Source organism: Rana temporaria, chromosome 3 (genome assembly GCF_905171775.1).
Source record: "Rana temporaria chromosome 3, aRanTem1.1, whole genome shotgun sequence".
Lineage (NCBI taxonomy): Eukaryota > Metazoa > Chordata > Amphibia > Anura > Ranidae > Rana > Rana temporaria.
In genome coordinates this window covers 232,313,448-232,333,712 of record NC_053491.1, presented here as the reverse complement: position 1 = coordinate 232,333,712, position 20,265 = coordinate 232,313,448, and the positions used below count along the sequence as shown (strand labels likewise).

The following is a 20,265-nucleotide window of genomic DNA, read 5'->3' as shown; positions in this document are numbered from 1 at the left end:
CTTGAATTTCCTCCAGGCAGGTGGCCAGAGTTATCTGTGCCCCCCCATCCCTGGGCAGAGGAATGTAGAACTGGGTGTCGTCAGCGTAGACATGAAAAGATAGGTTGTGGCGGCGGATGATATATAGCAGAGGCCTCAGATAGATGTTGAACAGGAGCGGCGATAACGCCGACCCTTGAGGGACTCCACAGAACAGGGGACTATCAGAAGAGCAGTGCAGTCCCAGCCTTACTCTCTGAACCCTGTCCAGCAGAAATGAGGTCATCCATGCCAATGCTATACCATCAATGCCTGCCACAGTCCCTAATCGATCAAGCAGTCTAGAATGATCGATGGTATCGAATGCTGCCGACAGATCCAGCAATACCAAGGCCGAAGCCTCATTTCTGTCCAGGGCCCAGAGTAGATCATCCTGGACTTTGGTCAAGGCGGTTTCAGGACCTCTTCCTGGTCGGAATCCAGATTGAAAATCATCGAGAATGGAATTGGACTCGAGATGGGGCTGAATTTGCCACACTGCGGCTCGTTCCATGATTTTTGCCAGAAATGGTAGAGTTGAAATGGGACGATTATTGCTCAACACGGAGCGTGCCAGGTTAGCTTTCTTCAGCAGGGGAATAATCACCGCCCGCTTCAGAATACCCGGCACTGTTCCAGTGGAGAAGGAAGTATTTACAATGTCGGCAATAAAGGGGGCCAATGTCTCTGCGGCGTCCTTCACTAGTTGCGCAATGCAAGGATCAAATGATGAGGACGAGGCTCTAAGAGACTTGAGGATATTCAGAATATCTAAAGTAGAGACATCCACAAAACTAGAGAATCTTGTACCTTCATAGATGGGACAATATTCCTCAATATCTACTACTTTGATATTGTTCCTAATAATTTCTATCTTTTCATTAAAATAATTTGATAAAATATTACAAAACTCTGGTGAAGCTTCTTCTTCCGGCTGTCTACATGCTGGATTAGCTAGATTTTTCGCAACTCTAAAGAGTTCAGCTGCTGCATTTTTAGCATTAGCAATTTTTTCAGAGAAAAACTGCTTTTTGGCAGTTTGTATCCCTAGTTTATAGTTCCTCAGGGCTGCGGTATATACCTCCTTGGAGGCGGGCGCCGGATTTTTTCTCCACGCTTTCTCCGCTGCTCTGCACTTCCATTTTAAACTTCTGGTCACCTGGGTAAACCAGAGGGGATTATTATTTGCTTGCCTAATGCAATGATTTCTCTTTAGGGGGGCTAAGTAGTCGAGCGCTTTTGTAATAGCCGTATTGAAAAAATTAATTTTCTCAGCTGCGACTTTAGTGGACTCAAACGATGCCTTATCAATATTCAACAGGAAGTGGTTACTAAAAGCCTTAACAGATATTTTAGTGAGATTTCTCGAAAATTTTGGAATACTGTTCCTATTAGGAACATGAGGTGACTTTTTGCGAAATTTATGGCTGTGATCAAATAATATTAATTTGTGATCACTCCATATAATCTCTTTCGGGGGATATACTTTCTCTATACATCCTGACTGGAAAAGCCAGTCCAGGGTGTGGCCCGCTTTATGAGTAGCCCCTATGACATCTTGGCTATAGCCAATGGAGTTTGCAAATGCAATCAACTGCTGGGCTTCCGAATTATTTACATCGTCAGCCCAGCAATTGAAATCTCCCAAGACTATAGATTGGGCATATCGCAGGGATTGGGTCGTTAGGAGTTCGCACATCTCCTCGCCAAACCTAGCTTTAGCGTTAGGAGGATGATAAATCACTGCCATTCCTATGGTTACTTCAGGGCTCAAGTTGCACTGCAGGAAAAGTGTCTCCATAGACGCATAAGAATCCTGCGTGCAAGTTTTTATAATTTTCAACTTAGCCTTGTATATGCAGGCAGTTCCTCCACCTCTCCCCGAGCTACGGTCACAAGATAGTAGCTTATACCCAGGCGGGACCAATTCGTCCAGTCTGGGCGGGGAAGCAGGAGAGAACCAGGTTTCCGTGATTAGCAGGTAATCTAAATCATACTCTAATAAGGTGTCATAAATGGCTGTCGCGTTTTTTAACGTACGGACCGTATGTCCGCATTTTCGGCACACCGTCTGTTGGCGATTTCTCCTCTCCCCTGACGCTGACCACTGGGGAGATCGTGTGGCTGAAGTGTCTTTGTAACTTCCTTTCATAGGGTAGTTGGTACAATAGTTAAAACGGGGGTCGGAGTGATTTTTAAAGTGATAATAAAAGCACGCTGTTTAATTTTCATTATTCCTTGTCTTTCTGTATGGGGATGACTGCACTTTAATAAAAAAAAGAAAAAAAAGAAAAACGAAATTCCTTCTTTCCTTATCGATATACAACTGTTACATGACCCAGCTTGTCTGTAGGGAAATGGTGGCAGGAGGAGCTTATAGTCCTCTGCTGCTGGCCACATATTAAAAAAAAAAAAAATGACTAATAATATCAATAAACTGTTTTAAGTTGTCATATATTAGAAATTCAATCTTTGGCAAAACATGACATGGTTGGATGGATCTAATAAATAAATAAATAAATAAAAAAAAAAATATATATATATATATATATATATATATATATATATATATATATATATATATATATATTGTGTCTGTCTGTCTGTATGTATGTGTGTGTGTGTGTGTGTGTGTGTGTATGTATGTATGTATGTATATATATATATATATATATATATATATATATATATATATATATATATATATATATATATATATATATATATATATATATATATATATATATATATATATATATATATATATATATATATAATTCTACATTTTATTTTGTTTTTTTGCCTAAAGTTTATTTATTTTAAGTTTTTTTTTTTTTTTTTTTAAACCAAAAGAACAGCAGTGGTACATTCATTTCACATGATTAAAAATACAACAATCACACAGGAAAATCCAACATCCGTTGATGTTGGTGGTTTTCTGCCAGTCACAGGCTGTGTGAAGCCCCTCCAGACTCTTAGAATTTCAGGGAGGTAAAGCCTCCACCAATCGAGATGTAATATCCCACACCCGTTGTGTTTAGTTGGTTAGTGGGCATGGAAGAGGAGGGAGGGGGCTGTTATTTAGCACTGTGTATATGCTCACATGTGTCTTTATAGTCAAATGGGCTCCTCCACATGTAATCGGGTGCACTAGCTGTCAACACTGCTCTGCAAAATACTCAACAGCAGTGGGGACATGGACAGGAGGGGGGAGACAGAACAGCAGGATCAACAATTTTTTTTTTTTGCAGAATACAGAAAACTAATCTCATAGTGACTGAGTATGAGCAGCTTGTAATATAGCATTTGTTAGTTTTTTAATGATGCCGGTTTAATGGCACTTTAAGCATAGTTACCGTAGTTCTAGCCCGGACTTCTATTTTTAGGTAATAATAAATTTATCATAAAATGAATGGGCCCATGGTGAAAATGTAAATGGTTTTTATAGGGGCATAAAGGTGTGGGTGACTTTCAGGTATCCTGTATTTTATACCTGCAGAGAGGTGTTTTATTTTTATTGAGATGAGGCTTTTTCACATAACTTTGTCTTGTGGTGCAGGCTTTCCTACCTACAGTGCACTTATCAACTTCTTGCATGTATACTTTTCCCAGCATCGCTAGTAAAACTAAAAAAAGTCTCAGCTGCTTAAAGGCTGCACATATAATTATATTTTAAAACCTTGCTTGGCAATAACGAGAAAAAAATCATTGTTTCTTCTTTTTTCCTTGATAACTTTCTGCAGTTGACACTGAACCTTCTGCAGGATGCAGTGGAAATATAATTGTGTATTCACACATCATGAACTTTTTATGCTCCCTATCATTCAGTTGCTGTCAGCCAACAGACAGCAGTGCCGATGTTCAAGCATGTCGCTATAAGGTGTAATAATCTGTACAACAAATAACTGTCGCAGATTGTAATTGCATTCTCTCCTCTTCTATCGCTTTTTTTTTTTTTTTTTTTATCTTTATTTTTTTTAAATAACTTTTCAGAGTTTATTAAAGTGGTTCTATAGCCTTTTTTTAAAAAAACTTTTACCTACAGGTAAGCCTATAATAAGGCTTACCTTTAGGTATAGAGAATATCTCCTAAACCTGTACGGTTTATGAGATATTCCCCTCGCAATGCGTCGCTGATTGCAGCGGCGCATGCGCAGGGGGGATCCTCGGCTAAAGGACCGGCAGCCGCCGGACCTTGCCGAATTGAAGTCTCTCGCGCGCATGCACGGGAGTGACGACATCGCCGCTCCAGCCAATCACAGCGCTGGAGCGGCGATACCCGGAAGACACGCAGAGTCAAGATGAAATCGTGCTCGGCGTGGACCAGGTAAGTTCTCTTCTCCTCGTTCCGAGGTAAGTATTTCATAATGAGCTAGGATGCGGTGCATCCTAGCTCATTATGTCTTTTGCCTTGCAGGTGTGTAAAAAAAAAAAAAAAATGCATATGCGGGTTTACAACCGCTTTAAGCTTCAAAAACAGTACAGATACGTTTACAGTCAAGTATCCAAAGTTGACAAATACGACAGTTACAGTTTAGGACAATCATAGTATTCCGCAACCAAATTGTTAAACAGTAGATTTATTTATCATGGTAAGGAACCTGACCTCTAAGTCTCAGTAATATAACATCTTAGTTATTCATAGGTTAAAGATGTTTGTATCGGAATCACAAGATATTATATTACGCAAAACTTATCTAGAACATGTGGTAGATACTCAAACAAATCTATACCACTATACTTAAGTTTACCAGAGTAAAAAAAAAAAGGATGGAAAGGGTGTCAGTAATGAAAGGATCAAGAGGGTATTGGGAAAGGGTAATGCCTCTTGTTTAGACTATTCATAAAAAGCATTGTGCTTAGCTACGTGACATTTATCTTAAGATACAATAATTCTGTCATGTTTCAGAAGGGCCTTGTAGGTTTCCGAATAACGAAATTCGAACCAGGGTGTCCATGTCTTATGGAACCTGTCTACACTATCGGAGGCCTGGGTGAGAGTGTCTTCCATTTCACATATTTCTGAGATCTTTGCCAGCCACTGTGCGATGATGGGTACCCGTGTAGTTTTCCAGTGAATTGGGATCAACGTCTTGGCTGCATTTAACATATGTTTAGTTAGCGAATTCTTGTACCGTTTTAGTGAGAGAGGAGATGTGTAGTAAGCAGCACTCGTCATCCAGTACTAGACTGGTTTCCGTAATCAATTTTAATCAGGTCTCTGACCTGACGCCAATACGCAACCAGGAGGGGACAGTGCCACCAAATGTGTATCGGCGTGTCCGCTTGACCTCCACATCTCCAACAGGCATTGGGGGTCTGAGCATACCAGGCATGTAGCTTAGCCGGTGTGATATACCAGTCGGTGAGCAATTTATAGGACATTTCCTTTGTCTTGGTGCTGATAGAGCATTTATGTGCCAGGATACAAGCATATCTCTATTGCCTATCGGAGAAAGTTATCTCTAAGGCTTTGGACCAGAATTTTGGAAATCGGAGATGGAGGTAGCTTTTTGCAATTGATCACCCTTAGCGCAGACCATTTCAAAGTCAGTCAGTTGTCTGGAGAAGTTATTTTGTTTTGTCTTATCGCTTAGGTATTTGAAAGTACGTCCAGAGTGGTAAATTAGGTAGTTCACGCACTCTCCTAAGCGTCTGATAGTCCATGAGCTTCCCATTCTGAAAGCAGTCACCTGTTTGTAGCGTTTTTGTTGGAGGGGAAACGACGAAGCAATCGATTACCGAAACCCGGCAGAAAGTCTGGGTTATCTGAAAAAGGTGTGAGTGAGCTCACTAGAGAAGAGAGAGTGGGGTATTTGGCCAGTCCCCTACAGATAGCCAGGGTACTGGCCAGTAATGGTGGTTGTTTTAACGAGTGCAGGTTTTTTATTCCCTAAATCTGCCAGTTGTATCCCACCACTTTATCCTCTATGCTCCTATATTTTTATTTTTTTGTAATAAAAACTTTTTTAGCTGAAGAGTTTTGTCTATAATGCATTTTACAATACAGACAAACCTAATTGCTCTTACGTCCATAAAGCAGACCTAGCAATAGATATTGGGGGTTATTTACGAAAAGGCAAATCCACTTTGCACTACAAGTGCAAACTAGAAGTGTAAAGTGCTCTTGAAATTGCACTTGGAAGTACAGTCGCTTTAAATCTGAGGGGTAGATCTGAAATGAGGGGAAGCTCTGCTGATTTTTATCATCCAATCATGTGCAAGCTAAAATGCTTTTTTTCATTTTCTTTTTTATCCGCTTTATTTTGTCTTTTCTTCTTTAACCGGTTAACGCCCGCCGCATGTATATGTACATCCACAGAATGGCACGTACAGGCATATGGGCATACATGTACGTCCCTGCCTTTCCCTGGGTCGGGGGTCCGATCGGGACCCCCCCCCCCCCCGGTACATGCGGCGGTCGGAAACCCGCGGGGAGCGATCCGGGACGAGGGCACGGCTATTCGTTTCTAGCCGCCCCCTCGCGATAGGGAGACGCAATCGATGACGTCAGACCTAAAGCCACACCCCCCTACAGTTGTAAACACACACTAGGTGAACCCTTACTCCTTCAGCGCCCCCTGTGGTTAACTCCCAAACTGCAACTGTCATTTTCACAATAAACAATGCAATTGAAAGGCATTTTTTGCTGTGAAAATGACAGTGGTCCCAAAAATGTGTCAAAATTGTCCGAAGTGTCCGCCATAATGTCACAGTCATGAAAAAAATCGCTGATCGCCGCCATTAGTAGTAAAAAAAAAAATATCCACTATTTTGTAAACGCTATAAATTTTGCGCAAACCAATCGATAAACGCTTATTGTGATTTTTTTTTTTTTTTTTTTTTTTAAATAGGTAGAAGAATACGTATTGGCCTAAACTGAGGGGAAAAAAATGTATATGTTTTTAGGGGATATTTATTATAGCAAAAAGTAAAAAAATATTGCATTTTTTTCAAAATTGTCGTTCTATATTTGTTTATAGCGCAAAAAATAAAAACCGCAGAGGTGATCAAATACCACCAAAAGAAAACTCTATTTGTGGGAAAAAAAGGACGTCAATTTTGTTTGGGAGCCACGTCGCACGACTGCGCAATTGTCTGTTAAAGCGACGCAGTGCCGAATCGCAAAGCCTGGGCATTTAGCTGCCTAAAGGTCTGGGGCTTAAGTGGTTAATACATATGCCTATTCGGCCTCCATTGCAAATCAATTCGAATACATTATACAAAATTTTTACATTCGCATGATATTCCAATGTACATCTCTCTTTTGCAGTCCTCTGCACTCTACATACGGAATCTATCCGTCACCAGTTTTGGTGGTGCGACACTCGTGTCTCCCAACCAGGAATACCAAATCTCTTCAAACTTGCCCTCTACTTTCCTTCTTTTGTATGCCAGATGTTCTCTACCCAACAGGGAGTTAACATATGCAATCCATTGCTTCCCTGTGGGAACCCCTGGGGCCATCCAGTAACATGCTTTTTTTCAATTTCCTTGCATGTCTCACTCAGATCTAAAGCGATTGCACTTGTAGTTTCCACTTTTAGTGCAAAGTGGATTTGCCTTTAGTAAATAACCCCCATAGTTTTTCATATTGCGTACATGCAAGCTTAGTGAAGTGTAATTAGGCAGGCTGAGGAGATATTTCTCCCAAGACTCATCTCTCAGGCCAAGGCACAGTGACCTAAAGTGATGGTAAATCCACTGATTTAACAGTTTAAAAAACAGTTACATTCCTGGCATGCCGGGAAGGCTTACTGTCGCATTGGTTGTGCGCTCAACCAAACTGTCAAACCATCCAATGGCTGGTGTCCTAACTGATCATGTGCAGCATCATGACAGTTGTCGATCAAACGGACCAAGATGGTTTTAAAGCACAAAACACTGTTTTTTTTTTTATTTTATTTTTTTGCTAATTATTTTGAAATGTCGTTGTACACAGCGAGAAATTGAGCTGCAGGTGAGCTACAGTGCATAACGAAAAAAAATGTAGGCTGCATTTAAGTGTGAACAGGGTGCACATTGCTGAAAACTGCAGGTCTCTGCACAAGTGTCAATGAGGATTAAAACACAATTGGACCCTCTTTATTTTACTGTATTTCAGTTAAGGTTGCATATATGGTAATACATATGCTACTGTTAAAGAGACTTAAAATACCCTGTAATACCAAAATAGCTAGATGGATTGCAGCTCTCGCATAGCACAGCAGCCCGGGTTTCCAGTACTCCAAAGAGCCCCCTTCACACTGCTCCAATCAGCAGCACTTTTCCTTCCAGAGAAGAAGGAATATATATAATATAGGGAAAATTGTTATTACTTCTTATGCTTCTAAAAAATGTTGGGTTAATACTGGGCAAATATTTGTAATGTGCAGAACGTGTGTAATGTAAAACCAGTAAGCAACCACCCAATGTACTTTAGGTATTTTACATATTTTATGGGCAGGTGTGTTGTAAGTTGCATATATCACATCCCATAGCTACAACTATTAAGCAGCGCAATACATGAAGATACCATAAAATTATTGGCTGCTGATTCATTCCATTACTGTCATTGCAATCTTCGTTTTTGGTGACGGGTTCTCTTTGATGAGACATCCAGGGTCTAAAAGACCCTGTGCTCCACTGAATGTAATGCAATGCATATTGCATTGCATTCTTTCCCAGGTATGCTGGTCGGCAACACCAAGAGGCGGACTTGGAAGTGATGTCAAACACCTTGCTTTCTGGGTCAGCAACAAGGAGTGGGGAGGACAGCGAACCCTACTCGGCAGCACCTGCTTTGTCGGTCCCAGGCCCGCAGATGGGCAAGCAGAGCCCAGGATGCATGGCAGGGAAACGTGTGCGGGGGGAGCACCATTACCTGAGGTGGGTAGAAACAATCGGACGGCAGAAGTCTGCTTGTCAGATTTACAAACAACCCTGGTGACTACAGCCACTGGGAATGTGTGTAAAACCCTGTGCTGTCAGGTCCATACGACATATAGATCTAACAGAGAAAGGGTTAAACCTATATCCTGTTTGGCCAGTAAGTGCAATTTGACAGAGGGGATAAATACAGTGACAGCAAAATCATCCACCAGCTTTTCTGAAGACGCAAAACTGCGAAACGCGTAAGAAGCTATGTGGACAGCGCAAGGGGGAGTGTAATTTCAACCAGTGAAACCACAGGTACAGCAGGAGCCAGGAACACACCCGTACGATAAGCTGGTCAGCGGCTGTCTAAAAGACTGACACTGCCAAAGACACCAGGTGCTGGTTTTAAAGCACCTCTCTTGTGAGTAGTTTTTTATTATGAATTTTAAATAAATATATTTTTAAACGTATTTCACCATGATGAGCCCCTTGGTTTCTTTGAGGCATTGAGGAACATCCAGAGAGGACTCACCAACTTTAACGGAATAAGTTTTTGAGGCACATTACCAGCTGGGGTCTGGTGAGTTTGCATTTCAGCAGTTGGTGGTGGTAGCACTTATCTTTGTCGGGTGGAAGAAGTGACAGCACCCTGTATGCATGAAATATAGCACCAGGATTTAAACTCAGCAACACTTTCTGTTTGGACTGGAATTTGTGAACTGGCGCTTACCCATAATTGGGGACGTGTTGCAGCATGAATGCACATGAATTGTGAAAAACTAATTTTTGGCACCAACGCACCTTATTATTATTTTTATATATTAATAATATTATTCATTATTTATATGTTCGCACACTTTTGCATGTATATTTATAATAGTTTATAGACTCACTTATAGCACTTTGGAATATTGTTTCACAAGCACATCATTTGGGGTAGCCATATTTATTCATTTATTTATTTTTGATGGCACAGCACATGCACATAGCATCACGCTAGTACATATGTTCACAAGAGCTGTTTCTATAGTGACCCATCACGTACATCACTGTACTGGATCTAGCACTATATCACTATAAAGGGAAAAGGTTGTTGCGCTAAAATAAAAAATCTAAATGGTAAAATTGAGGAAAAATTAATTATGGAGCCAGTAACCCAAATCAATGCGGGACTAGAAAGAGGATAAATTCAGTCCTAATGCATCCACAAAAATAAAGTTCATATAGGAGTAGCAATGTTGAGGAGCAAATAAAAAACACCTTGAACCAGTAAGAATTGGAGGCTTACCGAATGGCAAGCAATGTGAGCTTGCGGCTGCAAACCCCAGCCAGGGCCTTTAAAATGATCCTCACAGGGGAAAGTGGAAAAGGAAGAGGATTCTTGAAGTCTCCACCGAAAACCAAATTATTGGACCGTATCATAGGAAGAAAACATTCAATGGTGAAGTATGTTTGATCAGCACACACATAAGGTAAGAAGTGACTTTAAGTACCACCATCACCAGCACCCTATAAATAGGAGGCTTACCAGAGCATGTATGAACATCAGCAAGTGGCTAAAACCCTAGCCTGGGCCTTTAAATCCTGGGCTGTAATGATAGTCCTACGTATCCTCCGTGTTCAATGGGTACATAGAGGGAGTGATAGAGCCCACATAGTGAAGTTCGTTTAAACCATGCGTTTAATAATTAAAAATTGCACTTACAGAGTCACAATGGAAATAAAAACAGAGAGAAGCCGGCCGGCTCGGAACAAACGCCCGTCCACTCTACACAACACGTCCTGCGTCAGCACGCTACCTTCCCGACGCGCGTTTCGTCATAAACGCGCGTCGGGATGACGTCATTTTATGACGAAACGCGCGTCGGGAAGGTAGCGTGCTGACGCAGGACGTGTTGTGTAGAGTGGACGGGCGTTTGTTCCGAGCCGGCCGGCTTCTCTCTGTTTTTATTTCCATTGTGACTCTGTAAGTGCAATTTTTAATTATTAAACGCATGGTTTAAACGAACTTCACTATGTGGGCTCTATCACTCCCTCTATGTACCCATTGAACACGGAGGATACGTAGGACTATCATTACAGCCCAGGATTTAAAGGCCCAGGCTAGGGTTTTAGCCACTTGCTGATGTTCATACATGCTCTGGTAAGCCTCCTATTTATAGGGTGCTGGTGATGGTGGTACTTAAAGTCACTTCTTACCTTATGTGTGTGCTGATCAAACATACTTCACCATTGAATGTTTTCTTCCTATGATACGGTCCAATAATTTGGTTTTCGGTGGAGACTTCAAGAATCCTCTTCCTTTTCCACTTTCCCCTGTGAGGATCATTTTAAAGGCCCTGGCTGGGGTTTGCAGCCGCAAGCTCACATTGCTTGCCATTCGGTAAGCCTCCAATTCTTACTGGTTCAAGGTGTTTTTTATTTGCTCCTCAACATTGCTACTCCTATATGAACTTTATTTTTGTGGATGCATTAGGACTGAATTTATCCTCTTTCTAGTCCCGCATTGATTTGGGTTACTGGCTCCATAATTAATTTTTCCTCAATTCTACCATTTAGATTTTTTATTTTAGCGCAACAACCTTTTCCCTTTGTTCTATGTTGTTGTGTTCGTATTAACACTCCGTTGTTGCAGCTTTACTAGCAATTTATTGACTTTTATTATTTCTTAGCGCGGTATTTTTCTTCCTTTGTACTATATCACTATAGGGGTCAAATAGGAAAAAAAAAAAAATTTTTTTTTTTGGGTAAACTAGATCACATTATTATACCAGCGCAGTACCAACACCTTTTTAATTTTTTCACCTAAACCTCATAGAAGGTTTATACAGCACTGCAGCAGGTCAATATAGTATTATTTAGAACTTATTTTTGCGCCGGTGACAATCACTTTTCTTAAACCTATATCTGATGGATGCCATAAAGCAGCTTATCCAACCCCCTTTTTTATTTATTTTTTAAATACGTGTAAGAGATACTTGAGTGATTTGGTAACCAGTTGCTGGCCACAAGGAAATGAAATGGTTCAGAATTTCAAGTTTTTCTATTTTATTTTGAATAGCATAATGAAGATTATAAACAACCTTTCACTGTAATTTTCTGTGGGACCAATCCCTGTTGGATGTTTACCCCCTGTTTTAATCATAATCACAAAAAGGACAAGTGGACTCGACTGGATTGAACGTGTGGAAGGGGTCTAGGACCGTTTTTTTCACTGAAGCGCTGCGGTTTATCTGCACCGCGTTTTCAGTGCAGCAGCTGGTTACCTCTACTTTCCATAGACCTCTTTTATATCTTGCAGGTGTGGTGCACAAGAGGGGTGGGGTGTAATTGATGCCAAATGTACTTTGCCTGGGACAGGAGCCAACGCTATAGAGTAAGCATCAGCTTATGCCATTCCTGCTCCCTCTGGCGTAGGCTCCATCCACTCTTTGTCCACAACTCGCCATCTCAGAACGGGAGGTCACAAGCCACACCAGAGGGCCACACCACCGGTTTAGCACCCTTGGTGTAAAGGGTACTTTTGGTCATTGACATGACGATTTTCCAAATGCTTATTTTGCATCTGGGGCCCTTCTTTTATTGTTGTACCTCAGCAGCCTAGGTCCAGCCTTTTTTGGTGATGAAAAGCACATTCATCTGCTCAGTGTTGCTGCTTGGAGTGCACCTACCTACGTCCTCCTTATCAGTGCTGTTTATTTCAACTGTGAGCAATCCGCGATCTTCGTGTAACTTTAGATCTTTTACAGAAAACTCCCAACTGCTTACAGATCAGTCAAACAGAATATCAGAGGGAAGCCAGCAGACTTTAGTATGCCAAAGTATTCACATTGAGTGGTGGTGCTGCAGCTCCAGTTGTGAAAAGTCTAGGCTGGTTGGGAATGAGAGGACAGCATTGTATACTTGTATAGGAGATAATCAAAATATCATTAGCAGCGAAAGGATTAGTATAGGAACGGCTATGCAGCTGCTACACACAGGATAGCATGTTTATCTGTCTTGACACCCTGGATAGAATAGTATAATATATGCAATACACTTGTGTATTCCCTGTAAAGACCAATTGACCCATCGGTTCCTTTAATTATATAGACATTAGTTCCCCATACTTACATTCCAGGTACATTAAAACAAGAGGTTTGATGTCTTACAGTTTTTTTTTCTTCTAAAACCACACCAGTGTGAGTAGAAAAGCGGAAGTGGAATCCTTGCTCTCTGTTGGGAAGCAGTGGTCTCATTTCTGAGGTCTGACACCCCCCCTGTTGAGCCAAGTCGTACAGCTCTGTAATCAGAAAAGCTTATGCTCCTGCTGATTAAAGAGCTCTGGCCTTGACTAAGTAAGGGGCATGTTGGACCTCTGCTTCCCCAAAGATCAAGTGCTGATAGGGGGCAGGCTTCTCTGCTCGGGCTGTGGATGCTTTCCAAAAAATATTTAAAACTTTGCCTTCTTTCTTCTTTCTTTTTCTTTCTTCTTTCGAAGCTTGAAAGTTTAGCTTTTCATATTTAGCTTATTTACCTGTGTATAACTCCCTTTTTCATATAACCATCATAGCAATGGTTTCTTTCAAGACTTTGACCTATAAAAGCTGATTGGCGAATATAGTTGTAACAGAATGGCCCGGGACACCCAGAGACTTTTGAAGGATGTGGGGTACTCCTGTGCCAGCGTCACTAATGACTCTTGGGTCATCCTGTGCCCCTTTTGAGCATAGGGTGACTGAGAAATATTAATTATAAACTTCATGATGGGACATTACTGATAATTCATGTATTGCAGGATATCTTGAAATATTACAAGTTGTTCTGAACTCAACAGGTCAATAGGCTCCTGAAAGACATTCTATTGTGTGATGCTAATACTGTGTTGTGTCTATTGTACTGATTAAGTCTGGAAGGTCAGATATCTCCTTTCAGGGGTAGGGAATTAGCATGTCAATTATGTTTAGTAAAGGAATGTGTTTGTGTGAAAAGTCTATTGATGATACTATGTGATAGGAATAGCAGGTGAGAGTCATAACGTCTGACTTCTCAGGTGTAGTAATTAGGTCATGTTAATTGTGTCAGACCGGTGCCAAAATGTCTGTAGAATGTGATTGAAGCCCCATTGTGTGATATGTGGGTGGAGAGTTCCTTTGTCCCTTTTGATTACTGTAACATGTTTGTAACTGCATAAAAAGCTGAGAGTGTACCAATAAAGTTCATTCATTCATTTGACTCTGAACACAGAGCGTATGTCTCGTCTCTCTGAGGGAATTCTTATGGATCATGTCTGCTAGATTGTGGAGTGTCAGATAAGCTGTCGTGGTTGATGGAATGGGAATATCGTAAACGGTGGTGACCGTTACAATAGTTACCGAAGAGGTCTTTGTGGGCCAAGACACCATAGGAATAACCACAAAGTAAACCTGACTATAAAAAAGTAGGCCTAATAGAAATAACAACTGGCCATGGTTCTGTGTCTTTAAACACACACATTCCTTTCTCCTAAAATCTGTGTTGGAGCCATGGCCATATTGTAGGGAAGATATTAAAATGCTTTTGGTCCTGTACATGCATAAACCTGCATGAATTTTTAATGAAACCTCTCCCTAACCACCTCAGCCAAGAAATACTTAAGATGGACCGGGGGTAGTTTTTACTACCAAAAAGACAGGATAGGCTCTAAACTGGCAGCTAAACTTAGTCCAAAGCTGAGTACTTTAGCCTTCCCCGAAATTTGACCCAGAATCCAGTGGGAATCATGGACTCCTTCCATGCCTTTTACTCCAGTTTATACAATGACCAAACTCGCACGCACCCCAAGGCAAGGTTATCTTTTCTCCAAGACCTTAGTCTACCCCAATTAAAACAAACCCACCAAAAACCACTAGACAAACCTTTCCTCCTTAGATGAAATACTGGAAGTTATAAAATCTTTTAAGATGGCCTCCTCCCCAGGGTCGGACAGATTCTCAATCTGCTACTATAAGAAATTTAGCACCTTCCTAGCCCATTTCTTTAACTCACTCTGGCATTTGAGTGCCTTTCTCTAGCGACCTGAACGCTGCTTTTATCTCGGTCATAGCCAAACCAGGGAAAGACGCAAGTGAGGTCTGTAGTTATCGTCCCATTTCTCTGATAAATGACGACCTTAAAATCATGACAAGTCTTAGCGATGAGACTTTCCAGTTTTATTTCTGGATACATTCGCTAAGACCAGGTGGGCTTCATCCCAGGGAGACAAGGACCTGACCAAATTTGTAGGGCAATTGACCTGATCTCCCTCCTACAATCCCACTGGGATGGGGGGGCCACATCAGGAAGGCTTTCTGTTACCTTGGTACTTCAGAAAGCCTTTGACGCTGTGTCCTGGCCTTACCTCTTTGACATCCTTGAACATTGTGTTTGGCGTCAAATTTTTTTAGGCTTATACACACCCTATATCGTCCCTCAAATTTTCTACTCGCCTACTAGCATTTTGCGAGTGGAAAATGAGGGCTGGCGAGGCGCTGGGTTGCCTGGAAGAGGGGCAGGCAGGGTTGATCGGGAGTCGCTCACCCCAGTGGAAGAGAGGGTATAGGAAGAGGAAAGCGGTGGTATAGCACGCTGTTACAGCTGACATTGAAACTGTCTCCGCTCTGCTCGCTCTCACACAGCCCTGCCTCCTCCTGATCCTGTGCCTCTGATCGACAGAATGCAGGTCCAATGTTGGGATGTTGTTCTGTCTATCACAGGCACAGGGTCAGGAGGAGGCGGGGCTGTATAAGAGCGAGCAGAGCGGAGACAGTTTCAATGTCAGCTGTTACAGCCTGCTATACCGCTCTGCGATCCTGTGGCTCTTAATCTTCCTCCAGTCATGTCCTGGCTGCCCTCTCACTTCCTCCGCCCTGGCGAGGCTGCAATTTGACGCTGCAATGGTGGGCACAGGTCACGCTGCAATGGTGGGCACAGGTGAGCCTGCATTGAGGGGAACTGATAAAGTTGTTAATATTTATCTTTGTAACGTAATTCTGCATAAAACATTTAAGTGTCATTTCATGAGATAATTTATGAGGACGTGATTAGGGGCAGGGCAGGTAGGGGTTGGGTGGTGTAACTGGTGGCGAGTAACCCTTGAGGCCTAGCTAGTAGCTCAGGACTTGAAATTTTAAGCCCTGCCTTTCTGAATTTTATGACGCATGTAATTTCTGTTATTCCTCTTGTATATCTCTAATAAAAATATTGAAGTAGAAAATGTTTGAAACCAAAAGTCGTGGGTTCCGATTGTTTGTACGAGACCCTGGGCTTTCGATGAGCACGCTGTGTTCCCAGCACAAAGGGAGATGTGCATATATGCGCCCCCCGCAAAATGTCCACCTCCATGAGGCTGTATACATGTGTGCGGTAGGCGAGAAGAGGTTAATTGTCTGTATTAAAGTAAAAAAAAAAAAACGTCTTCTGTGCAAAGGATCCCCCAGCCCCCCCTGATGCCAAACTCGGTCCAGTGCTGCCCCGGAGAGCAGCGCTTCTCACCTCTCACCTCTCTCTCCTCTCACCTCTCTCTCCTCTCACCTCTCTCTCCTCACTGAACATAAAGGCTACAGTAGGAACCATTAAGAGTGGGGGGGGGGGCAGAGCTGTGCTGTGCGTGGCAATGGACACACAGCATGTGTCAAACTGCTTCCTATAGAGGGACTTGGAATGGGGAGGAGCCAGCAGGGGACCCCCAGAAGAGGAGGTTCAGGGCTGCTCTGTGCAAAATCATTGCACTGAGCAAGTAAGTATTTATTTTTAAATGTTACATTTACAATACAAGCCGGTTCACACTGGGGCGGCACGACTTCGGGGGCGACTCGGCAAGTCGTCCTGAAGACTACTTCAGAGGCGATTAGCAAAAAGACTTCTGTATAGAAGTCAATGCAAGTTGCCCCGAGTCTCCCCCGAAGTCGTACAAAAACCTTTTTCTAAGTCGGAGCGACTTTCGTCGCTCCTATTAGAACGGTTCTGGTAAATAGAATGGGACGCGACTTGTCAGGCGGCTGAGTCACCTGACGAGTCGCCCCAGTGTGAACCGGCTCTCACTTTAAGAGCCGGTTCACACTGGGGCGACTCGTCAGGCGACTTAGCCGCCTGACAAGTCGCGTCCCATTGTTGTCAATAGAACCGTTCTAATAGGAGCGACGCAAGTCATTCTAACTTAGAAAAAGGTTCTTGTATGACTTCGGGGGCGACTTGCATTGACTTCTATACAGAAGTCATTTTGCAAGACGCCTCTGAAGTTGTCTTCAGGTCGCCTTGCTGAGTCGCCCCCAAAGTCATGCCCCCCCAGTGTGAACCGGCTCTAAAACAAGTGGTCTTGGCTGAATTCCACAACAGAAAAGTTGTTTAGATCTGCTCTGTATCCTGCCACTTCATTTGGCTCTCTGTGGGAGGACATCTCTCCATAATAGTGTTGACCATGCTTGTATAATCACTTTGGAATTCCCAGCCTCTGTTTAATGTGCTGCGCTACTTAGTAAAGGTCATGGGTCCCCTTTCAATGTGTGTGTGTGTGTTTTTTTTTTTTTTCTAAATGTCAGTCCTTATGTGTGTCCAATGTGATCATCTCTAATCCTACCATCATTATACAGTGTTGCATGCATGTCATGAGTGTACTGTTTAGAGCTTATTTCTCATTAGTTATACAGAATCTGCTGAATGACTTTTTTCATGTTAACAGAGTGAAGATTATATCACAGAGGTCCCTGAACAGCTGGTCGGTGGTTGTAGAGACAGCTTGGAAAACAAACCATGCAAAGAACTGTTTAAAGACTGTTCTAAGTAAGCCAAGATTCAGACATGTTATGTGACATTGGTATATTACTCCTTATAATTATAAAATGTGATCTGTCTCAGTCTGACATTGTACAGTCCTTCTCTTCTTCTTTTTTTTTTCCCCCTACCATTTATTATTTTTGTTTTTTTCAGACTTGTCCATGACTTCCTCAGCATGGCTCCATTTTCAGATTACCTGGATAGCCAACATTACAACCGCTTTTTACAGTGGAAATGGCTAGAGAGGTAAGCAATAATGCATTTCTGCAAAGTTATTTTCTTTTCTATGGAGGCCATGTTCCTTTGGGCCTAAATATGTCAGATGTATTAAATGGTGTGACTAATGATGCATCAAATAGCATATCAGTATCACGTTGACAGTCTTTCATCCTCTGCTTGTCATTCTTTTCAGACAGCCAGTCACAAAGAATACATTTCGCCAATACAGAGTTCTGGGCAAAGGGGGATTTGGTGAGGTAAGAACTAATATGATTTTCAGTGAATAACCACTTGCCAACCAGGCTTTTTTCTAGCACTTTCTGTTTTACATGTTTAAATTTTTGTAAACACAATTTTTTTTTTTTTTTTAGAAAAAGTACACATCAATAAAAAAAAAAAAAAAACTAAGTTTCTCCCAATTATTTTGTATAATGTGAAAGATGGGGCTACGCCAAGTAAATGGATACCTAACATGTCACGCTTAAAAAAAAAATTGAGCATGTAGAATATCGAAAAGCTACGGTACTTAAAAAATCTCCATAGGCGATGCTTTATAAATGCCTTTTATGAGTCACCTGTTTAGGGCTACAGAGAAGGTCGAACGCTAAAATTATTGCTCTCGATCTAATGTTCGCAACAATGTACGCTTCTGTGTGTAAGCACAGAGGGATAGGGGGCTTTACAATGTAAATTTATATATATATATATATATATATATATATATATATATATATATATATATATATATATATATATATATATATATATATATATATACACAAAACGTTCCCTCTCCACTTTGAAACGGTTCCAGCGACTCATGAGAAAGCCGTCCGCCGGCAGCAGAAAACAATACCGTAGTTATGGCTGCTATCCTCAGCCATAATCCCGGTAAACCACTTGTAAACCGCTACGTATATATACGTATTGCGGTCAGCAACTGGTTAAAGAACAATTCGAAAATAACCTAAACTAATGCTAACCCATACCAGCCAAACCTCCTAAAACTTGACTAACCTCCTTGCACCCATTCCAGCCACTTATTTTCCCTTGGCCCAGTGTTTACATCATTGGCAATACAATTCTCTTCAGTCCCTGGAAATACGGTACTCAGTATATTGACCCAAAGGGGGGCTAGAGTGGAAGAGAATTTCAGTGTTGTTAAACACTGGCTCGGGCCACATTTGTGCAACAAAGATAAGTAAGGAGCTGGGGTTGAGGAAGGTTGGTCCATTTTAGTTAAGGGGACTGGGGTAGGCGGTTAGTGTTTTATTTTAGGTAAACCTTTTTAATATGATCCTTGCCACTTAGTCTATCTAGTATGCAGCACCTGTGCGGCGGCGTAGCCTGGTCACGCTGCTGTATACCCTAACATCCGGCTTCCTGGAGAGAGCCAGCAGCTGACGGTGGAACGCATGCGATCACGCCGACACGGAGATGTAGGAATCCGTGCTATACTGACAGGTCTGCAGCCCCAGTGCCGGGATGGGCAGTTTTTAATGTTAGTGGCCCATGTTCTTTTAATTTTTTTTTTTTTTTTTTTTTTTTTATTAAAAACCGGTTGCACTATGGAGGTTTTTTTCTGTTCCATGTCTCATCTTTGAATCACTGGAGAACATGGTGTCTATCTATCATCTGTGACGTATGATATGCATGCAGGCATTATCCTGCATAAGTGATTTCGACCATCTTTGTGGCACTTAAATAATTAAAATAGAGACATTAAATTAACCATTTTAGGTTTCACTACCGGCAAGAAATTCACCATTCATTTTGGACTTTTCTCTCCTCCTTTTTGTTTTGAGTTTTATGTTTGCATAGAGATTCTTCACTTGTAACTCATCCAACCTTATAGTCAACTCCTTTGACTATATTTTTTTACTTACAACAGTAGTATTTTATATACTTGGTTATTTATATGTATTTGTTATTTTATTTATTTCACTGTTGGTATCCAATTCACTAATTGTTTTGAAATACATGTCTGGGATCACAAAGTTTGTTACACCCACCACTTTATTAGCCACCAGATTATTTTGGTGACTCACATCTTTAACAGCGCCCCCTATCACCCAAACAATGTGCATGGAAGATGTTGAAAGCTTTTTATTGGTTTATTTCTACTGTCACAGCTCTATAGCAGTCCTTGGATAGCAGCTGTGAAAACTCTGTGCGAAAAGAAGAAGAAAAAACCCCTCATCTTCATAAGGCAGATGTGCATTTGTGACATTATTTTTCTACTGGTTATGCTGTTTCCTAGCAGAAAAATAAAAACATTGGCAAGATGCACATTACACTCCCCTTTCCTCTAATTTAAGGATCTAGTATTCCTAGCGTTCTGCAGTATAATGTTTTTTTATCAGATGTTTGTGTGTCAGCTGATAATGCAGAGATGAATAG

At 41.5% G+C, this 20,265-nt stretch overlaps 1 protein-coding gene across 1 annotated transcript in view; it reads left to right on the top strand.

Moving 5' to 3' along the window:
* The window catches only part of GRK6 (G protein-coupled receptor kinase 6), a 97,032-nt gene that overhangs the window by 37,339 nt on the left and 39,428 nt on the right, over positions 1 to 20,265 (top strand). The window contains exons 5-7 of the mRNA XM_040344448.1: positions 17,552 to 17,652; positions 17,800 to 17,892; positions 18,059 to 18,122. Of these exons, the coding sequence (XP_040200382.1) occupies positions 17,552 to 17,652; positions 17,800 to 17,892; positions 18,059 to 18,122 (258 nt within the window). The remainder of the gene's footprint in view (positions 1 to 17,551; positions 17,653 to 17,799; positions 17,893 to 18,058; positions 18,123 to 20,265) is intronic.